General features: G+C 51.2%; 2 protein-coding genes across 16 annotated transcripts in view; one reads left to right on the top strand and one right to left on the bottom strand.

Moving 5' to 3' along the window:
* The window catches only part of CELF4 (CUGBP Elav-like family member 4), a 295532-nt gene extending 284178 nt beyond the window's left edge, over positions 1 to 11354 (top strand). For 9 of the 14 annotated variants that reach the window (XM_047828544.1, XM_047828542.1, XM_047828537.1 and 6 more), the window contains 3 exons: positions 1615 to 1693; positions 2098 to 2269; positions 10833 to 11354. In XM_047828544.1, the coding sequence (XP_047684500.1) occupies positions 1615 to 1693; positions 2098 to 2269; positions 10833 to 10859 (278 nt within the window). In that variant the 3' untranslated portion in view covers positions 10860 to 11354. Of the gene's footprint in view, positions 1 to 1614; positions 1694 to 2097; positions 2270 to 8742; positions 8873 to 10832 lie in introns of those variants that run through there. The other 5 variants (XM_047828541.1, XM_047828535.1, XM_047828533.1 and 2 more) reach the window with 2 other exon arrangements.
* Positions 11355 to 14871: 3517 nt separating this feature from the next.
* Positions 14872 to 20829, bottom strand: part of KIAA1328 (KIAA1328 ortholog) — a 362834-nt gene continuing 356876 nt past the window's right edge. Inside the window, exons 11-12 of one of the 2 annotated variants that reach the window (XM_047827398.1) lie at positions 18131 to 18323; positions 14872 to 16291 (exon numbers count right to left, since the gene is read on the bottom strand). In XM_047827398.1, the coding sequence (XP_047683354.1) occupies positions 18146 to 18323 (178 nt within the window). In that variant the 3' untranslated portion in view covers positions 14872 to 16291; positions 18131 to 18145. Of the gene's footprint in view, positions 18324 to 20829 lie in introns of both variants that reach the window. The other variant, XM_047827396.1, reaches the window with a different exon arrangement.

Raw genomic sequence — 20829 nt, 5'->3', positions numbered from 1 at the left:
CCTGTCACCCTCAGTGAGGCTGTCTGGTCCCAGCAGGGAGAGAAGATTTAGTTCAACCACCTTCCTAAATCTGGGGGAGAGCAGTGTAACAGACTTACAGTGCACAGCTTTCAAAACTGTTCTGCTCTGCTAAGACTTGACTGTGGTCATCGGACGCAGATGTTGGTGGGGTGAGGGATTGGCCGGGGGCGAGATGAGAGGAGGAGGTAGAAGGATGCCTCATGCCGATCTCCAACTATGGGCAACCTGCAATCTCTTCTGTTTTGGCATATGGACTTACACAGATGTTGGTTATGTTTCTCTGGGCCCGACTCACCAAGACCATCTGAGCTCACGTGCACCTACTCTTGTGTATACTCACTGCGTGTACACACACCCTCTCCCCCATCTTTGATGGCTCATGGCTGTAAGGACAAATGTGAGCAAACATGAGCGAAAGCAGGAAGGAGACAATAGAAAGAGGAAAGAGGCCAGTGGAGGCAGTGTCTAGGGCAGAGGTAAAAAGACAGAGTTATCACATAGGGAGAGTGAGGGAGGGGTCACGGACAGGCCCAATGTACCACGGACAGCCAAGAAAACAGCTAGATCTTCAGTGGGGTCTGTACACGTGTCGCTTACATATCTCAAGGCCATTTGGAGACAAACACCCCAAATGAGACATTTGCAGGATGGGAACCTCGCCAAACTTAGTTTTGTATATTTTGCAGGATCTAACTCCATTTTACAAGAGAAAGGGCCTCTAAAGTCAAATAAATTCCAGGAGATACTAGGCTAAACAAAGCTATAAAGGTTTATTTACTGGAGGACTTGGGGCAGGTGGGGGGGGGGGTGTTGTTTGTTAATGTGCCTTGATCTGTCCCAGATTGGCGTAGTGGTAAGCCTACTTGACCACAGAAGCCCCTTTTTCAGAAGCACCAATTAGGGCCAGTTTAGGAAATGCTAATGTAAAATGTTGTCTCTGTAAGGAGTTGCATTCAAAGGACAAGAACCTTTGTCCTTAGAAGGAGAGACAGACACCCTTTCCCAAAGGGTGACTTCTAAACTAACTTTCAGAACCTTACCATCCCCAACTGGGAACTGCTTGTTTCACAAGGTGACTGGGAGCCATAGATGGTTCTGTATCTCATTCTGGGATGTTGGGAGGAGTGAACCTGTGAAAAGCACTTATGCAGTCCCTGGGTAACAGGGAAGGCTCTCAACTAAGTTTTACTAATAGTGTTAATTTGTACACCACTATTGTCATTGTAGATACCATGAGGGGTTCATAGGGGACGCATCAATTACGTGCTTAGAATCCAGGGCAAGAGCACCTACTTCCCAAGTCTTGGATTGTTACTAGGGAGGTGCTGACAGCCCCTGGGTGCGAAGTGGTGGGTTTCTGCGAGTGGGACTGTATTTAGGCAAGTGTCTGCCAGGAGCCTGGCTGGGGGCAACCTTGCCCAGGACCGGGAGGGGGGCCGAGGGCCGTGAGGACTGTCAGACTGTCAGCCCCTGCCCTCCCCGCGGCCAAGGGGCCCTCGCGAGGGGGGGGGGGGCGGCGGCTGGAAACGGCGGTGGAGAGGTTTTCTCCGGGGTGCCCCCCTCCCTCCCCCTCGCACTCCTCTCTCTCCCCAGGCCGGCACTCTGTGCCCTCCCGCTGCCAGGCCCCCTCCTGTCAGGGAGGACAGTGTCCAATAAACTCCTCCACCCGCAGGTGTGTCCGCCCTCCCACCGAAGGAGAGGGCTGAGGTGCCGGGGCCGGCCGGGGTGGGGGGCGAGGGCGCCCAGGAAAGTGGCGCCGCCCAAAGCCGCGGTGGAGCTGGGGAGGCCCTGCCGGGCGGCGCCGGTCGGCGAGGCCAGGAGCCCCGGACACGCCCACCCCGGGAGGGGCCGCGCGCTCGCGGGCTGTGGGGGGCGTGAGGCCGGGCCGGGGCGGGGCCCCGAGGGGGGGAGGAGCCTCGAGGCCCCCCCCTCTCCTGCCCGAGGCGCGGCGGGAGCGCAGGGTGGGGCCGCCGCCCGCCCCGCCCCGCCCCCGGGCCCCGCCCTTCTCCCCACCCACCCCTCCCCGCCGGGGCGGCCCCGTGGAAACCCAGGCCCTCGTCCCTCGTGTCTCGCCAGGCTTCGTGAGCTTCGACAACCCGGCCAGCGCGCAGACCGCCATCCAGGCCATGAACGGCTTCCAGATCGGCATGAAGAGGCTCAAGGTGCAGCTGAAGCGGCCCAAAGACGCCAATCGCCCATACTGAGCGCCGGCGGGAGCGTCCCCCGGGGGAGACCAGGACTCGCACAGGTAACCGGGGGCGGCCGGGGCGCGGGGACGGGGGGGTGGGGGGTTGAGGAAGGGACACCGGACGGACCCGCCGCCTCCTCTGGCCTTCTTGAGCTGAACCTTCACTTGCCTTGGACCCGCTGCGCCCAGCTCCACCTGCTCCTCACCGGGTGCCTAGGGGGCAGGCCTAGAGCTGTGGTCGTACCGGCAGAAATGGGCATGGCCATCCCCCCGTTGCAGAGCCAAGAGAAGCAGGAGTGAGGGAACCTTGCTGAGAAGGTGGGGTGAGCCCTGGGCCTGTACACCCAGGTCTACATAGTAATCCTGTTTGCCGGAAAACCCTGGGGTGAGCCTGTGGCAAGCTCGGGGACTGGGAAACTTTGGTGGGGGGAACTGTCCACATCTCCTGGGGCCTTCTCCTAGACTCCCTGGTTCTCCCCTCCCCATCTGTCCTATCTTGAGGGCTGGTGGACTTTAGACAGGTGACTCCCTCACCCCTCCAATTCTAGAGCTCAGTCAGTCTGGGGCAGAAGCTGAGGAGGGTGATGGCACAGCACTGGGCCAGCTACCCTGCCTGCTTTAAAGAGGCCATGACAAGTGGACAGTCACCACTTTTCCCTACTCAGTCTTGGTTCTGCCTTGCAGCTGGAGAAAAAGTTGCCCACTCCTCTTCCAGGCCACTTGTTCCCCTGGGTGAAGCAGCTTCCTGGGGAAAGGAGGGAGGGGGGAGATGTACCAGGCCCTCCTTCAACCTGGTATCCCACATTGCTGTGTGCTCCTGTAGGCCCAGCTCACCCACAAGCCAAAGGCAAGCCTCCAAGCTCCTCTGCCCTGCACTCCATCAGCAGTACTGTGCACCAGTCCCACTTAGGAACTTGGGACTCAGCACTGAATAAGACTGGCAAGAACCTTTGTCCTTAGAAGGGGAGACAGACAATAAACAATGACATGTGACCAAAGAGTAAATTATATAGTGTGTCAGAATTGTTGGTTATAGTTAAATCAGGGAGTTAGGGTAGGCCTTGTTGAGAAAGTGACATTCGAGAAAAGACTTCAAGAAGGTGAGGCAGGGAGCCATGCCAGCTTCTGGAGGAGTGAGTCCTTCATCTGAAGGAACAGCCAGTGCAAAGCCTCCAAGGGGAGGGCAGGGTGGTGCATTTGAGAACTGCAGAACAAGATGGCTGGAGGGGAGCCAGCTTGGGGGCATGGTGGGAGTAGAGATCTGAGAGGTGAGGAGAGGTGAGGAGGACCACCTGTGTTGGACCTATATAGACCATTGTAGGGACCGTGGCCACTCCTCTGAAACGGGGGAGTAGGTGGTGGGGAACCGTCGGAGAGCTCTGAGTAGAAGAGTGGCATTGACCCACTTGCATTTCAGCGTGATCACTGGTTGCTGTGTCGATACACAGTAGGACCCCAAGCAGAAGTTTAGTGCACAGACCACTCAGTCCAGGGCGACAGCAGTCGATGCGGTAGGAGGAGTTTGCGTTCTTGATGTTCTTGGAAGGCAGAGCCAAGGATGCTGGTGTGACAGAAGGAGTCGAGGATGACACTCAGCTTTTGGCTGGAGTGACTAAAAGAGCAGAGTTGCCATGACCCAAGATGAAGAGGGGTTGGGGGAAAGACCAGGCACATAAGAGTTAGACATTCAAGTGGAGGTTCAGAGTCTGGAGTTTGGGAGGGAGAGTCCCAGTTTCCCCATCTCCCCCCTCAAACCCTACCACCGCCAGCAGCCATCTTCCACCCACCTGGGAGCAGCAGGACTCACCTCTCAGAGGGGATGCTTGAGCCTCTACTCTCTGCAAGGCTGGAAAAGCAAAACCCGCCTCTCTTGCCTCCTGAGTTCCCACCCCCTGCCTGTCTCTGGCTTCCGTGAAGATGTGTTCTCACATATGCACTCCGAGTGGGGTACCTTCTCGGGCCGGGCACCGGGCTTGGTGCTGGGACGCAAAGGTGAACGGGTCACCATCCTGCCTGCACGAGCTTCTGGCTCTGCAAGCACAGACCGCAGGAAGCAGCTTGCAGGTGGGTGTACTTCCATAGGAGTGGGGACCGTTCAGTGAAAGCAGCCCTTTCTGGGCAGAGAGCAGGCTTCCTTAACGTAAGCTTAGCTCTGCCACTGAGGCATGACCTCTTGGGCTTCCGTTTCTGCATTAATGAAAGCAAGGTATTGAAGGCATCAGAGGAGGGGGTGTGCTCCAGGGCCATGCCCTGAGATTCTGAGGGGCCCCTGTTGGGTGTGTTCTGTGGCTCCCGTGAAGGCAGCCGGTCTGAGCCTTCTAGACCTAGATGCCAAGCCAGGATAGAAACTGTAGGTCAGAGAAATCCGCAGAGGAGGAGGTAAGTAAGGCACATTTGTTGTTTGGCACAGAAGATAGGAAGTGGTCCACAGGGTAGAACCAGCCAGCAGTCATAGCTGGAGTGAGGGCTTGAGAGGTGTGGTTTAGAAAGCAGAGGGGTTCTTCCACCAGGGAAAGTGAAGGCCAGACAGATGAGAACCTGGACTTCACGTGGTGCTTACCGCGCACGGGGCACAGTTCCTGCAGGTAACAAGTCTAAGGTGTAATGGTAAAGCTGTGACTGCCTTTAACGTGGGTAGTGTTATCATCCCATTTTAAAGACAGAACACAAAAGATGAAGTCACTTGGCCATCAGCTACTGAGTGGTAGAGCCATGATTTGAAGCCGTGGCCCAGTTATAGAGGCTGTGCTCGTAATGCCTTTAAGTAAGGAGAGTGATAACTTCCCCACTGTTATCCTAGTCCCAGCCCTCCCAGCCCAGAGTCTTGTCCTGAAGACATCTCATGTCTCTGGGCTCCTCCCTACTAAGCAGTCTTCCAAAAAACTATGACATAACGTAACTCCCACAAATAACGCTGACTTTTAATCCATTTAGACAGCGTTTTAACAAAAGGGGATTTCAGGCTTCCCAACCTGAGACTGCTTGAGGCTGTAAGAGAAGGAGGCGCTAAGACCAGGTGTGGGCTGAGGGGACTTCAGTGAGAAGTGGAGGAACTAACATGCAAAAGGTGCTAAAATACTCAGGATTTTACTGACCAGTAAAGGGTGTTTGTAAATGATGAGTCCTAGGTGCTCAGAAGGGCAGGGCTGACCTGAGCAGTGGCGGAGGGACAAGCCGTAGCTAGGAGCAAAGGGGTGATGGGGAGGAGGGGATCTCAGGGCCTGGCTGGCCACCCGCAGTGGCAGTGATGAAGGCAACGTCACAGTGTCACAGCGTGGGGGCCAGGGCCCGGCCAGAACAGAAGTGTGGTGGGTCCATGGGAGGAGAGGGACCCTGGGCAGGGCAGCTGGAGGGAGCGTAGTTGGGTGTAGGTTCCATAAGGGGAGGCCCAGGTAGGCTGGGGTGGGGTTGGGTCGCATTGGTTCTCTGCATCCTGCTGTCTCCCGAGGGTGTGATTCCCCCACCTGCTTCTGGCTTCCCAGCTGCCCCTGCCCCGCTGGCTGCTTGGGCTCATTATCTTGTACCAAGGTGGGAGGTTCTCCAAGAAATCTTTACTAGGAAACTAAGAGGAAGGAAGCAGAGGCAGGAAGACTGGGCAGAAATGCAAACACGCCAGGTCCACAGCCAGTGAGCAGCACACCCAAGGCCCTTGTCCTGCCACAGAGGTCAGTAGCATGCGCTGGGCCCCAAGCTGAGGGCAGGTTTGCAGACCCCTAACTCTGTGCTTCTGTGGCCGGAGGACACTGCACAGCATGTCTGACCTCAGTGGGAGTCCTCTCTCTTCCGGGCCCTGGGCTGTGGCTCTGAATGTGCTTTCGCACGGTGTCTGCTCTGAGCTGTGCAGGTTTGGGTGCTCTGGGCCTGACCTGCACAGGGCTGGGCCGTGGCTTTGGGCCTTGGCCTTTTCTGACTGGATCCCAGCTGTGTTTAGAACCTGGTATCTGAATTGGCTTAGCTGACCAGGTCAGCTAATTTCCTGTCCCAGGTCATGAGTTGGAGCTCCCCAGGCCTGATTCAAGCTCCCTCACTGGTCAGTGACCCTGCTGCCACCTCTGGAACTGTACTTTGTGAGGATCTTTGAGAGGGTGGCCAAGAAGGGGTCACCCCTGCAGGCAGAGGCTCGGCTGCTCCCCAGTGAAGAGAGTAGCCAGCTAGTCAGCCGTGCACCGGCAGAGCCCTGGGGAGGTTCCTTAGGGATTGAATGAGTGTGACCGTGTGTTTGTGTTCGGGGGCCAAGCATGTGTGTGTGTGAGGGGCAAGAGTGTGCACAAGGAGTTCCCCACATTGGGCTTTGAGGAGGTGCTGTGTGATAGGCTTGGATCCTCAAGACCCAGGACGGCACAGGCACCAAAGGGCAGCTAGGGGCAGACTTGGGCCAGGCAAAGGAGCAAGTTCAGTGGGGAGGAATGGGCACCCTTGAAATGCTCAGGGCGGGGGGCGGGGGCTGGGGAAAGGAGGGGAGTTCCGCAGGGGGGTCCCTTATTTGCAGTTGCCAGAGCTGACACCTGGTGGCACTGCCCTCCTCGGTTCTTAGGCCTCCTCTCCCACCCAAAGGGATCAGCCCATTCATTGGATATCCTGGGTGGGTCTAAGGGTTTTCTTTGGGGAAGGGCTGGAGATGTGGCATGTCAGGACTTCTGGGCCATGCGATGGGCCCCGGTCTCAGTGAGGGAGATCTGCTGTTGGAAGAACAAGAGCCCAGCTTGGATGGGCAGGCAGGCAGGGGGCGTGGAGGGAGAGCTTCTTGATGAAGGCAGAGCTGGAGGCTGGGTCACCCCTCAGCTACTTGGTAGCTTATCCACAGTGACATTTCAGGTCCCAGGCTTCCCTCCCACACTCCCTGAAGAAAGACACAAAGCTTAGAGTGGAAGTCTGCTCTGTGCAGAAGCCCGGTGGATTGAGAGCCCTGCAGATAAGCCGGGTGCGGAGGCTTTGGCACAGGCCTGAGTGCCGCAGGGGAGCGGGGGCTGGGGAGCAAGCTCAAAGGTAACCATGAGGAGGGGGTAGGGCTGGGGACCCCCAAATCCCCAGGTTGGGGCAAAGGACCGTGAAGTGGTGAGGAGTGCAGAAGATAACTCAAAGTGGAAACATTTGATGATGCCTGACAGAGAAGGGGACTCAGCCTCAACCACTTGGGGCTCCGCCAGTAAAGAAGGCAGGTAAGGGCCTGTGAGATGGGCCAGTCTAGAAAGATACACATGCAGGGGTGTAGGGAATGGAGAAGGAGGAGGTGGATTAAGGGAGGTCAGCAGAGCAGGAGTGACAGCAGCAGAGACTGGAGACCTATAGCCAGAGCACCTCCCTCTCTGGTGGACTGTCCTTTTCTGTGTTACCCACCCTGCAGGATGCTCTGTAGTCTTCCATTTAGCCCTGTCACGGGTCAGCACTGTGGGCCTTCTTAAGGCTTCACAGGCCGGGAAGCAGCTTCACTTTGGCCACGTGGGCCACCTTGGGAGCAAAGCAAAGGGTACGAAGTGATCGTGAAATGAAGTCAGCGATGCCGAGGCGTGTTTATAGAATTCCGGTAACATTGATGTGATTTACTCTCCATCTCAAAACTGAACATGTTCGTTTTCTGAAGGTTCTGAGAAAAGAGGGTTGAGGCAGAACGGAAGAGGAGAGAGGACCATAGCACCACACAGTGGGTGCTCCTGCTGTGGAGACGCCCTTCTCTAGGAATGGTGGCCAAGGCGGGACCAAAGGGGCGGGAGGGCCGAGTTGCTGTCGGTGTGGACAGTACTGCAGCAGCAAAGTGCTCCGTGGATGGACCCTTCGGATACAAGTCACCCTAGCCAGCCTCTGATCTACCCTGCAATTCAGGGCCACCCTGACAGGCTCCCCCTGCTGGTCCACAGGCTGACGCCACAGAAGGCTGGGGTGGGGTGAGGAGAGCGTGACCCCCCACCCCCCCACCGGGGAGAGAGAACCGTGGATGATACAAAGCAGAGAGTGTGCTCCCCGATCTGCTTGCTGGCCACGGTGGCTTGAGGGGCTGTTTTCTTTTTTCCTAGCCCTCTTGCCAAACTGCCCACGCCCCTCCTCCTCTTCCCAACGCATGATGGATGCCCTTAGTGGCCCTGTGTGAGGTTCTGCTACTGTTCACAGTGGATCACGTGTCTGCATAAACAACCGTGTGTGTGTACGTGTGTGTGCGTGTGTGTGTGTGTGTTGATGTGCCCATGTCCTTTGTCTGCCGGCTTCCTCCATTCTTTGAGTTCGTTTCAGTTCTCTTATGATTTGACTGCTGTTCTCTCATCCGAGCTTTTAGATTGATGCTGTGGTCTGGTGCTGTATAAATATTTTTCCTTTTGATTTTGTTTTAACTTTTCCTTGCCCTTCTTCACCCTCAACCCAACTGTCCCTGCCCTTCCACACTCCCCAACCCCACCCGACCTGCCCCCACCTCTTCCCTCCCCCTTGCCCACACTCTCTTGTCCTCTCTTTCTTTCTCTCTCTCTCTCTCTACATATATAAATATATATATAAATCTTTTCTTCTTTTGTCATTCAATCAAATTCCAACAACCCAACCAGGGCCAGTCAAATCCACCACAGTCTCGCGCTGAGCTAGGAATAAAGTTCACGTAATCACATGAGAGTGGAGAAAACAGTCCCCCATCCGTAAGTTCAAATCAACTCAAAGTTCACAGTGTGACATGATGGCGTCATGTAACAAGGCTAAGAATCGGTTGCATGACAATTGCCGTCAAGTTTCGTGGAGGTGCTGTGATTGGAGCGTTTTTCTTGGATGTTGTATCAGTTGATGATTGGCCAGTCATGATCACACGTGCATTTTCTTGACTTTTGTGCTGCCACAATCTTTTTTGCTGTGCTCATTTTTGTTCTGTTCTTGGTGCTTGCAGTGGTTTTACTTTCTGTTGTTTGGTTTTTCTTGTTCAGCGTTTTTTATGCTTCTCTAGATGTCACATAGAGAAAAAAACAAAACAAAAGAACAAAAAAATAGTAAAAATAAAGATGAATTCCTGAATTATCGAACATGGGATCATTTAACTGTGCAAACCATTATTTTTTTTCTTAAAATTAAGGAAAACATCTTAAAAATATCTATGCGTGGTTGATTTACTTGCACTTGAAAATATTGTGATTTTATTTTTTTCTAGAAATTTGGGGGCCTTTTTCAATTGACATTTTCCTAGGTCTGGTCTTTTTCCAGTTAGGCTATTTTAAATCTCACTTCAAAAGGAAAAACAAAAACAAAAAACAAAAACAAAATCTCTACTGTTACAGAATGATTTAAAAAAAAAAAAATTCTAAACCAAAAACTAGAGTACAAAGCCAGAGGCCTCTGAGAGAGAGCCTGGTAACAATTGTAAGGTTTGTATTGTAGCCACTTCTGCTAAATTAAATGTGGGGAGGGGAGGTGGGGGACCGGAGGTTGGGGGGGGGGCTTTTTGGTTGGTTTGGAAAAAACAGTACCGACAAAAGCAAAATGCACCTTTTTGTTTACAACTGAAAAAGGGTCCTTGACAAGTGTTTTTTAATTTTATTATTATTTTATTTGGTGTTGTAATTGTTTAGACTGCTGTGTACGGTTTGCTGTTTGTTGAATCAACAGTGTGAAAAACCTGCCAGCATGGATTGATATACGCATGACGTTGTCCCCTCAGCTGGGGGCTTTGCAGTTCTAACTCTCTTGATGTAACCAGTCACCCCCATGTATAAGTGAAAGCTGCTTGCTATACTGGAGATGAGTCTCATTTGTTAATTCACAATGATTAAGCATTCTCCTTCTGATTCTAGTCAGATCATGATTTTTTTTTCTTAAAAGCAAACAAAACATCAAAAAAACTCACCACTCAAAAAATCGAGAACTGAGTTAATTTGTTTAAGCTTGATGATGAAATCCGTTCTAACTTTTTTAGGTTCTCCCATCCGCTCCCTTGAAGTTCCGAATTTCCTCTAAATTCCCTGGCATGTATGAGAAAAATATTATGTGTGTGTGTGTGTGTGTATGTGTGTATCTATGCATATACATACACACATATCCATGTATATCCACATATGTGCAGGTGAATATATTCTACACATATATCCAGATATACATATATATACATAGCCTCGCAAATAGTTTCTGATCCTGGGAAAGAAGCTGTTGGCTGGAAACTGGGCAAAGGTTCAGCGAAATTCATGTCACGGATGTCTTGCTTCTTTTCCTCGAGCAGGGGAGGAGTGGGCTGGGCTGCTAGATTTTTTTGCTATCTTGTTTGCTAGGCTTCTGTATACATATTGTATCTGGGCTAGATCCCTCAGACATCGGTTTAATTGTGAATTCATATCCCACAGTCCCAAATTTTTCCTTTAGACCTAGCCATCCCCCCATTCCAGAACTCTAAAGGAACCCAAATCGAGACCCCTCTCCCAGCAACCAAACCTCAGCTACAACCATCGCCACTAGACCTCCAGTGGTTTCTTACTCTGAATAGAAGAGTCGATTTCTTTTCTATGTATCATGATCATGACTAATTCTCATATTGGTCTCTCCCCTCCCTCCCGCCATCCCCCAAAGCTCCCACCCTAACCCCTGAGGCAGGGTCCTTTTGGTGTTTGGATGCATTTTGTGTTTCCTCTCTTGACTTAATCAGCCCTGATTTTCTTCATTTTAGGGCAGGATGCTGAACGGGCTACATTAAAAAACAAACCTCTCTCTATATATATTTATAAATGAGAACTGTTGGATGACACCTTTGACATATCAGCCAATATCAATCAAGCTGAAGACTCCAGACACTCTCTGTGACTGTAACATTTCTTCAAGGAAAGTATAGCGTCTGTGGAGTTCAGAGGGCACGTGTTTGGGGGAAAAATATATATGACACAAAGAAGAAGATGATGAAGAAAAATGAGAAAAAAAAAAACACAAAAAAGGCAACTTTAAAACAAAATAACTTGAGACCAGATGGGGAGGCTGAAAGGCTGGGAAGAGGGAAGAGACGCTGCTTACCGATCCCCGGGGCTTTTCCAGCCCATGGGCGCCTGAGGCAGGCTGGGGCGAGCGGTGTGGTGGGGCCTGGTCCCCAGGGGGCGGCGGGGAGGCCGCCGCTGAGCATCTCTATCTGTCATTCCTTTAGCTATTTAGGGACCAAAGGACCAAACTTTTTATTGCAGCTGTGTAGCTCTATGCCCAATAGAGGGGGATGGAGGAAAACCTCCTTCCTGCCTCATGGCTGTTCTTGAAACAGCTTAGAGCGATTCTATGAAAAATGTAATAAAAAAACAAAAAAACAAAAAAAAAACACAAAAAAAAACAAAAACAAAAAAAAAAAAGGAAAAATAATGCTTCAATGCTTTTAAAACAGCAAGGTAATAGTTCTTTGATACTTTGAGAGGCGCTTTGATTACCCTCGTTCAAGTCTATGACACTTTCCTATGGTTTTCTGTATTATATGTCTGGATGGAGCTGTTAAGATGAACAAAATGGTGGATATTTGGGGAAAGCAACAAAAATATTAGAACTCATTAACCGTGAAGTGTGAGAAAACAAGGAGGGGACAAAAGGGACTTACAAGGCAAGATAATTGTTGTGAAAAGTCTGTAAATGCTTCTAACTCTTCCCCCTCTTAAAATCATAATAGTTGTACAGAATTTTAAAAAGGAGAAGTTTAAAATACCTATATAATAGAAGAAAAATTAGAGGAAAGCAAAAAATAAAAAAAAAAAAAGGAAAAAAAAAACCTATAGAAGTTAGCGTTACTGCTAAAATCCCAGATGTTGTAGGACTGTACTTTTGTAGAGTTTAGACTGAGCATCGATCCCTTCTCCCCGCGAGTGCTGTCGGACGCCGTGGACCCCGAGGGCCAGGCCGGACTCGCCCAGACCTGCGGGCTCCTGGCCGCGCACCGCCGGTGGGGGCCGCGCCATCGCGGGAAAGCCGCCGCCCCGCCCTCGCCTGCTTCGCTCGGGAGCTGCGCGCGCTCGCCCGCTCTCCGCAAGCCCTCGACACCTGCCGCTTCACTCGCCTTCCATGCTTGCTCCAGAGACTTTCCGGGCAAGGGAGACCTGGGAAATTCATCTTAAAACAACTAAACAACACACACACACACAAAAACCTTAAACAAGAGAGAGAAAAATAAACAATCTTTGAAGAATTTCTGAAACTGTTTACAAGGAATTTTGAAAAACAGGGATGTTTAAATGATGCCGGCTCTGTTTTTCTGTAAATAAATTTGCATATTTTGTAGGACTTTTAATTGTAATGATAGAGAAAAAAAACAAGGAAAACTATTTAATGAAAGCACGATATTTATCTTTGGTAAATGACTTTAGAGCAGTTAAAAAAGACATTGCTTAAAAAACTCAGAATCAGAAAAAACACTGAATTATTTAAGAACACATATATTTTAAAGTATAACATATTTATTATAATTTATTTGCACCGTTGGGAAGACTTGCTTTGGCATTCTGCCTTGATACCCTCCTCTCATTGATGTCCGGGTCATCTGGAGGCCAGGAGGCTCATGGACCTACCATTTTCCCCTCTTTTTGCTTTAGAAGAACAAATGTCTGGTTCCTCTTAGGCCTCCTGCCCTTCCTTTCTTTCTGTCTATTTTGTTAGTTAATTATTATTTTTTAAATTTTCTTTTTCTTTCTCTTGGCTCCTCCTTTTAGGATGTCCAGATGTTGTAAAAAAAAAAAAAAAAAAACAGCCGCAGTTCAGTACAACTGCTCTTTTCACACTCAACTCCCTAAAACTCCTTGTAACCTTCTGTAACTATTGGATGACGCTTTCTCCAGCTTAGCCCTAAATAAAGCACAGTTTAAAAGAAAAAATCAAAACGAGACTCTTCGATGGTCTGTGCTTCTTGGAATCTGGCCAGCTGTGTCTTGAAACCCCAAGGCTGATCCACTGGAAGTAGCCTGGTCCTGCTCCCCATGGAGTCTGTGTGCTCTCCTGGCCCACTGTTGGAGTGCTTTCTGGGAGGCAATGGGGGCAATAAAAGGAGGCCCTGTTACACACTATGAAACATCTCTCAACTGGTGGGGTGTCTCTGGAAGTCTCCATTGCAGCCCCATTCTTTTGGTTCCTGGGCAGGAAAGGCCACAGTGCCCAGACACAACAAAGTCCATCTTTCCTCCCTGACAAGAGGAAACTGAGGCCACCTGACCTGAGTTTGGGGGGGGATGCGGGGGTGGGGGAGAGTGTGAAGCACTGTGAGGAGTTTGGGAAGGAGGCAGTGGAGACAGGGGCCACAGTAAAGGAAAGATGAGGACACAGCCCTAAACTTCCCAGCAAGCATTTTCTCTTGGCCCTGCACCTTCCACTGTGTTGACAGTTTGCATAGATGGAGAAAACGGAGTTCTGGAGGACGCCCTCAGAGTCACGGTTCTGGTGGAAGGGGGTGTAGTGGGAGGAGCTTCCTGGAGTGCTCCCACCTCTCTCCCTTGAGAGAGATGTCCGAACCCTGAAAGCCAGAGGAGGGTTGAGAAGAAATGTGTGTGTTGAGGGGGGTGGGGCTTGGGGTGGGGTTTCCAAAGGAAGAAGGATGGGAACCAGGACTTGGGGTGGAGAGGTGGCAAGGAGGGAGCAGGTCTTTCTGAGGTGAGAGCTCAGAAAGAGGCACATCAGCCACAAGCCTTCATCAGGCTGTGTCCTGGGACAGAACTTCTCTAGCCTGTCTCACTACCCTCGGTCCTGCAGCCTGCTCTGGGAATGGGCAGAGTCCACCGAGCTTCTCCATCTCTTTCCACCTGAGGGGGCAGGCAAGCCTCCTGACTTCGGTGCCTGGCCCGGGGGAGAAGGCAGGAGCGCTGGGAGACAAGAGTCCTTGTCGGTCTGTCTGTGCCCTCCTGTGGGAGAGTGGGGAATGGCTTCAGCCCTCAGATGTCTTGTCTGAAGTGAGTTGATAGCAGAGATCAGAGCCCCAGCTCCAGAGTCATACCTGGACCCCGTGTTCCATCCTCTGTTCCCACCTCTGTTCCCAAGGCCAAGGGCCAAGTCCCCGTTTCTCACACGAGCTTGTGAAATGTTCGCCTGAATGTATCAGGAAATGGGGCAGGCCTTCAAGCCTTGACTTAACTGTGGAGGTGGCTCCAAGATGAGACCCTCAGTGTCCCCTAAACTAACCCCACTTTCCCTGCCCACCAGGCTACGAGGACAGGTGATGGATGGGCTGCTTGGCCCATTCTGGGGAGCTTGTGGGGAGCTGGACTCCTTGAAAGAATTCATGGCAAGGGGGATGAGTCACGTCACACCGGGTGTTGTGCTACCCTGTGAGGACCGGGAAGGTGTTTCCTAAGGAATTCTCTGGGCTTTTGTGCCTCAGACTATTCGAAACCATGCTTTCTGTTGGACATTCGCAGCCGAAAGCCAGTGAGTCTGTCAGAGGATAACGGCCTTCACACCACTTCCCCTTGCCTCTCTCAGACCCCAGAGGGCCTCACTGGCCTCCCCTCCCCCTGACTGCCCTTCTCTCGGGCATAACTTTCCCCCGACCTCCACTGCTGAGGCTCAGGGACAGTGGGGGCCCTGGGAGCTGCCCCCAGGGAGCTGGGCTGTGAAGGGGGTTGGCCAGTTTTGCTCTGTTCCAGGTATGGTTGACTGAGAGAAGAGATGAAAACACAGGGCCCAGATGTGAATATGCCAGTTCTAGAAAATAATCCTCTACTTAAAACCACACACCAAGTGACTAATGAATGCATAGAATATTTGAGAGAGAATACAGTTTATTAACCTCTGGGGGAAAGTCACAGATTCTTTGAAAACTTGCCGAAAACTATCAGGTCACTTTGCCCACAATTACAGGGAGTTCAGGGACCCACATCATTTCCTGGCTAAGAACCCCTGTTTTGCAGTGTTATTTAAGAAAACCCAAGACACAAATCTCATTAATTTCTGCCTGTATTCTATGGCTTATATTCCTCTGCTAGCATTCTACCTGCAGTTTGTGATCTCTTCTTAGCTCCTCCAGTTAAGACTTTTGCTGGGGCACCTGGGTGGCTCAGTCAGTTAAGCGTCTGACTCTTGCGCTTGGCTCAGGTCATGATCTTACGGTTTGTGGGATCGAGCCCTGCGTCACGCTCTGCGCTGACAGCAAGGAGCCCGCTTGGGGCTCTCTCTCTCCCTCTCTTTCTCTGCCCCTCCCTCCACCTCTTTCTCTCTCAAAATAAATAAATGAAAGATTTTTTTGCTTGTTATCATCATTTTGTTATTTCAGGTATAATGAAAAGTAGAGGTATTTGCATAAAGAACTTCCATGTACCACCTGGCTTTAACATACATCAACTAATGAATTATTTTGAAGCAAATCCCGGATATCAAGTCATTTCATCGGTAGATATCTTGGCTTGCCCTCAACCTTTCTGAGGCAGCACTGATGTCTAGAGGCCAGCCGTGGCCTGTGGGACGGCTGCACCCTTGCTGCAGCTGTTGGGGGAACCCGTGGCCTCCCCCAGCCTTACCCAAGGGTAGGTGCTGGCTCCTGGTTAGACTCCCCAGGCCCCCCTCCAGCCCCTGTTCCTGGTGACTTTCTAAAGCCTTCAGCTCTTCATCCACTCTTTGTGCTCACTTTTCTCTTCTCTCCCTTCCCCCTTTCTTTCTCTGTGAGGCTAATATGAAAAGAATATGTTTACTGAGAACTCGTAGTTAATAGCTCCCGTCTCCTTCTGGGTTTTTATAAAGATCTGACATTTTTCCTATTCTGAGCTGGATCCCACGCACTCCCGCACACCGAGTACAGTGAGACACAGACACAGCAGAGCTTCCCCACCCACACGAGTGCCTCCGGGTCCTCCTTCCACCTGCCTTCCAAGCTTTGCTGTCGCTGGGCCGGGTGACTCTATGCTCCCTCTGGCATGAGGTCTGCTGGGCCAGTGTTGGAATTATACCCGGTTGAACCCAAAGGAGCATTCTCCACAAGGGTAAGGCAGTTATGGGACATCTGGGCAGTGAGCTCAGGAACCCAGCCCTGCCCAAGGTGACATACCAGACTTGGCTGTGAATACCATCTGTCTATCTCACAAAATGGAATCCACCCCCGTGCAAAAATTATTAGCGGCCATTGACATCGCACCTTCGTAGACCATTCGTTGCTGGCAGTTGGGCTTTCAGTCACTGTTGGTTCACTGCCTGCAAGAACGAACGAGGGAAGGAAGGAAGGGAGGAAGGAAGGGAGGGGGGGAGGAAAGCACAGACTTCAGACAACTGAAGGCATGTTCCAACGTGGTGGGTGTCCTGGAAATGCTTTTTAAGTAATAATAGCACATTTGGAATGAGTGTGTGGCCAACACTCCCTTCCCCTCAGATGAGTGTTTGCAAGTATAGGCTTTTTACTTGAGACTTCCCTCTGTCTGCCCCTCTGTCTGTTTCTCCAAGCTGCCTTCCCTTCCCCCTGCGAGTCCTCCCTTTGGTTACCTGCCTTCTCTGCCATCCCCTCAGCGTCTGGGCTTCAGGCCTGGCTGGTGAGTGCTGGGGATCCTGACAGCCAGCCCCAGCACCCCAGGCCCTTCCTTATCACCCCATCTCCTCTTCCCTCATGCTAGCCTAACTCCTCATCCCTTCGGGAGCTCCCAATGCCCCCCTCTGGGCTTGCACCCTTTGTGGGGGTCCACCCAAGATTTGCCCAGACCAGGAGGAGGCTTAGAGACCCGTGTATCAAGGTGAAGAAGGCATGGGCTTTGACGTCTGACCAGATGCAAATCCCAGTTCACTCAGATATCTTCTGTGTCACTTTGGAAAAGTCACCTAACCTCTCTGAGCCTCAATCTCCTTCTCTCTAAACTGGGGATAATACTACCACCACCACAAGAGTTGTGAGGAGTGAATGGGACACAGCCATGTACAGCTACACCCTACCCCAAGGAGTCTGAGTTATAAATTCTTCTACAGCACACTACAGATACTCAGAACGAGTAGTTCAGGCTCCGGTCCTCTTCTTCCCTGTCTGTAGCTCCATTCCATTGACAATTCGTGTCTCAACTGAGGCCAGCTTGAACTTGACATCAGACCACTGTAAGCCATCTTCTCATGGTCCAGTCAGCCCTGCGACACTCCCAGAGAATTGCTGTCATGCCGAGGGCACACACCTCTGTCTCTCGCTGTTCACACTCTTTTCCAGGGACCCCAATTAGCTGCTGCTCCTATGCCCCTTCCTTTCTTTGCCCTTTCTCCCAGGAGCGCTCCTGGCGCTACCGTGGCTGTTATTGTCTACAGCTGATCTCCTCTGGGTTCGTATGGCCTCAGGCTGCATGTTAATTTGGTCTTTGCATTTTTTAAATGTTACCTGTTTTTTTTTTTTTTTTTTTTTTTTTGGAAAGGTAACATTCATATATTTCAAAATTCAAAAAGTATGAAGAAGTATACCGTGAAAAGCCTTCCCACCCCTGAATCCAGCCACCCTTTCCGGCCAGTGTGATCAGTTGTTTCTGTTACCCTGTTTAAATGTGTACACGTGGGTACATGTGCTTTGGTATAAGGGACTCAGCCATGGTCCCCATTTTCAGTGGGGACATCCAGAGCCAGGCAGTGATGGGCCCGGGCTCCAGCAGCTGGCCTGTGGGATTCCCAGCAGGCCCGGGGCTGCTCAGGACCCCCACTGGTTGGGAAAAGGTCACTGTTATCAGTTGGGCTCTTTGAGCCATGGCTGTAGCTACCACTTATGGATGCTGCTCTGAGCCAGCCCCTGTGTGGAGTTACTTAATTAGAATCTCCCATAATTCTCTGAGGTGAGTGTTCTTGTCCCTATTTTACAGATGAGGAAACAGGCTCAGCGAGGGGTGGTCCCTTGCCCAGATGACCCAGAGTCAGGGTTCAAGCCCAGGGCTGTCAGTCTGTGATGCGATGCACTTAATCTCTGCATCCCGCCTCCCGGGGCTGTGAATCCTCCTCAGAGCCACTTCCTCCAACGCTTGTGTCCTGCCTCCCACCTCCCTGCTTCTTCTTGAGGTTTTCTCAACAACCCAATTTCACCTTTAGGAAATGGTGTCATCTATGTTGACTCAGGTACCAGTCCTTTCCTTTCCTCCCCTCCTTCATCAGCGGGGCTGGAGCTGGGGTTCTTAGAGATGAATGAATGAATGACACATTACTGAGCGTGTTGCTAACGAATCCATAGTTCTCCCTGCCTAGGAGCACTTGCTGGTGGTGGGGACAGAGGGGGAGCCTGGAGGGAGACAGAAAACCCAAAGACCCAGTTAGCTTTTATTCTTAACAAGGAGAGGAAATTCATAAATGGAGTATTTATTAATAGTTGATGTAGCCACTTGAGGTTCAAAACCTTTTGAGTTCGTGACAGCTTTGTTTACCCCAGCACACTGAACTCTGCAGAAAACTATAAACAAACTTTCAAGATCGATGCAAACTGGTTCCCCACCACTCAAAATCAAGGGGGAAAATGTAACCATTTCTGAGGGCCCCGTACTCCACTAATTGAGGTATGAGGATTCTTGTAGTTTCCAGAGTCTCCACGTGAATCACAGTAAGAGGCTTGGGGAAGGTAAGCAACTTGCCCAAAATGCCACTGCAAGAAAGTAATGGGGCCCAGAATAAAAATCAGCTGCACTCATTCCCCCATGTGAGGTTCCCTGACAAAGACAACTGCGGAATAGTGTGGTGCAGGGCTCGGGGCGACCCTGAGGATGGAAGGCAAGGGGTCAAGTCTAGGGAGGAGACACTTGGGCTGGGCGCTGGAGGGTGAGCCCCAAGGGAGGGGCCCATGGGTAGACATTCTGAAGAACTGTCAGATGTCTTAGGTAGGTGGGGAATATGCTGGGGAAGATGCAGGGCCTTGTTTAAAAACCACCTCCCCCCACCACTGATGACCCAGACACTGTCCTGGCTACTTCACTGATGCCATCCCAGCTGTCTTCCTGATAACTCTGGACCCGGTTTTACAGAGGAGCTTCAGCCGTGTACTGAAAGTCACCGGTACTGCAGAGCTGGGGTGTGAGCCCTGGTCCCTTGCTGGCAGATTCTGTGCTTGTAATCGCTGTATTACTTTGGAAGAGGCTACCTATTCCAGGCACTTGCATCACGACTCTTCACTCAGAAGCCTCTTCGCTGACTGTATTCCCAAGACTCACACAGACACACAACCTAACCACGGGAAGGGTGGAAGCAGGATTGTCCTGGAAAGGCTTCAGGCCTCTGCCTCAGTTTCCTCCTCTGCAGAAGTGAGCCGGTGCCTGGGTCTCAAGGATTTGGTCCAGCTCTCTGCTAAGTGCTGGGAAGGGCCCTGGAGAAGAGAGAGGGCAGAGGAGGGAGGCTGTGAAAGCCCTCAGCCTAGCTCTTGAGATAAGAGCCACCCGAATGAGAGAAAAGAACAGTGTTTTCCCCGCCACTTTGTCCTGCTCTCCGCTCTGGGCAGAAGTTGAAGCAAGTCTTGACACTTGACGCCTTGTCCTGAGCGCTTGACAACCTTAAGATGCCTCTGGGCTCAAGGTATCCCCTTTAATTAAGAACTACTTGAGGTATTAGGGCCTTTGGCATTGCACGCAAGGTCTGGCACATAGAAGGAGCTCGACAATGGTTGCCAAATGAATGAGAAGCAGAGTGGTGTAGGGAGGATGTCTCCCATGCACCCCTTCTGAAGCAGCCCAGGCCTGGCACACTCCCAGCAAGGCCCCTCGGCTTCATCTTGCCCCAGCTCTGCACAGGGATTAGAAGATAGCCCGATGGTTCTGGTCTTCTCATTACTGGGAGCTGGGGGGATGATAGGCATTTGGGAAAAGTTCTTGTTGGGGCCCTCACAGATGTCTTATGGACACAGATTCTCATGTTGTTCCAGGTTTCTGACCATTCACATTCTCCCTGCCCTTGGTTCAGGGTCCATTGCCCCAGGGGGCTCTAGATCAGGCTGAGCACCTCTTCTGTGACCTCCTGTTGACCTCAGAGTGGGGACCACATCACCGGGCCCTGTTCCCATGCTGTTCTGTGCTGCTCTGTGTATGTGGCTCCCTCCCTAGCTGAAGTCCATGATGAAGAGAAATGAGTTGTCTCCTTTTCCAATCTCTTGTCTAGTACTGGGCTGGTCAAAGAGGGTAGTCAGAACCCAACAGAAGACTAGGATTTAAATGGAATGTGCCGAATCATCAGAGGATGCTGAAACTCGTGGGTAAAAGGTAGAAGGGAAACAATACCTACACAGTCTCAAAGTACGCCCCCCCTTCCCAGACTAATACGTTACAAAGGAAAGGTTAATAACTGTACAGTTGTACCTTAACCATGTGATTAACATTAATATGCCCTGGAATGAAGGAAATAGCTGTCATGGGCCTCCTGGTATGATGTGCTGAGAAGGACACAGCATCACCTACTCCTGCTGAAAACACGTCACCTGAATTTAATCATACGAAAACATCAGACAAACCCAAATTGGGGAACGTTTTATGAAACAAGTGGATTGTAGGGATGCCTGGGGGCTCAGTCGGTTAAGTGGCTAACTCTTGATTTCGGCTCAGGTCATGATCTCACCGGTCACAAGTTCGAGCCCCGAGTTGGGCTCTGCGCTGACAGGGTGGAGGCTGCTTGGTATTCTCTCTCCACCTCTCTCTGCCCTTACCCTGCTTGCAATTTCTCTCAAAAATAAATAAGCTTAAAAAAAAAAACCAAACAAGTGGATCGTACTCAGAGAGACACAATAGCTAAATGCAACGTATGATTCTGAGCCA

Source organism: Prionailurus viverrinus, chromosome D3 (genome assembly GCF_022837055.1).
Source record: "Prionailurus viverrinus isolate Anna chromosome D3, UM_Priviv_1.0, whole genome shotgun sequence".
Lineage (NCBI taxonomy): Eukaryota > Metazoa > Chordata > Mammalia > Carnivora > Felidae > Prionailurus > Prionailurus viverrinus.
Note: the sequence above shows the minus strand (reverse complement) of the source record. Positions and strands in the feature narration are given on the sequence as shown.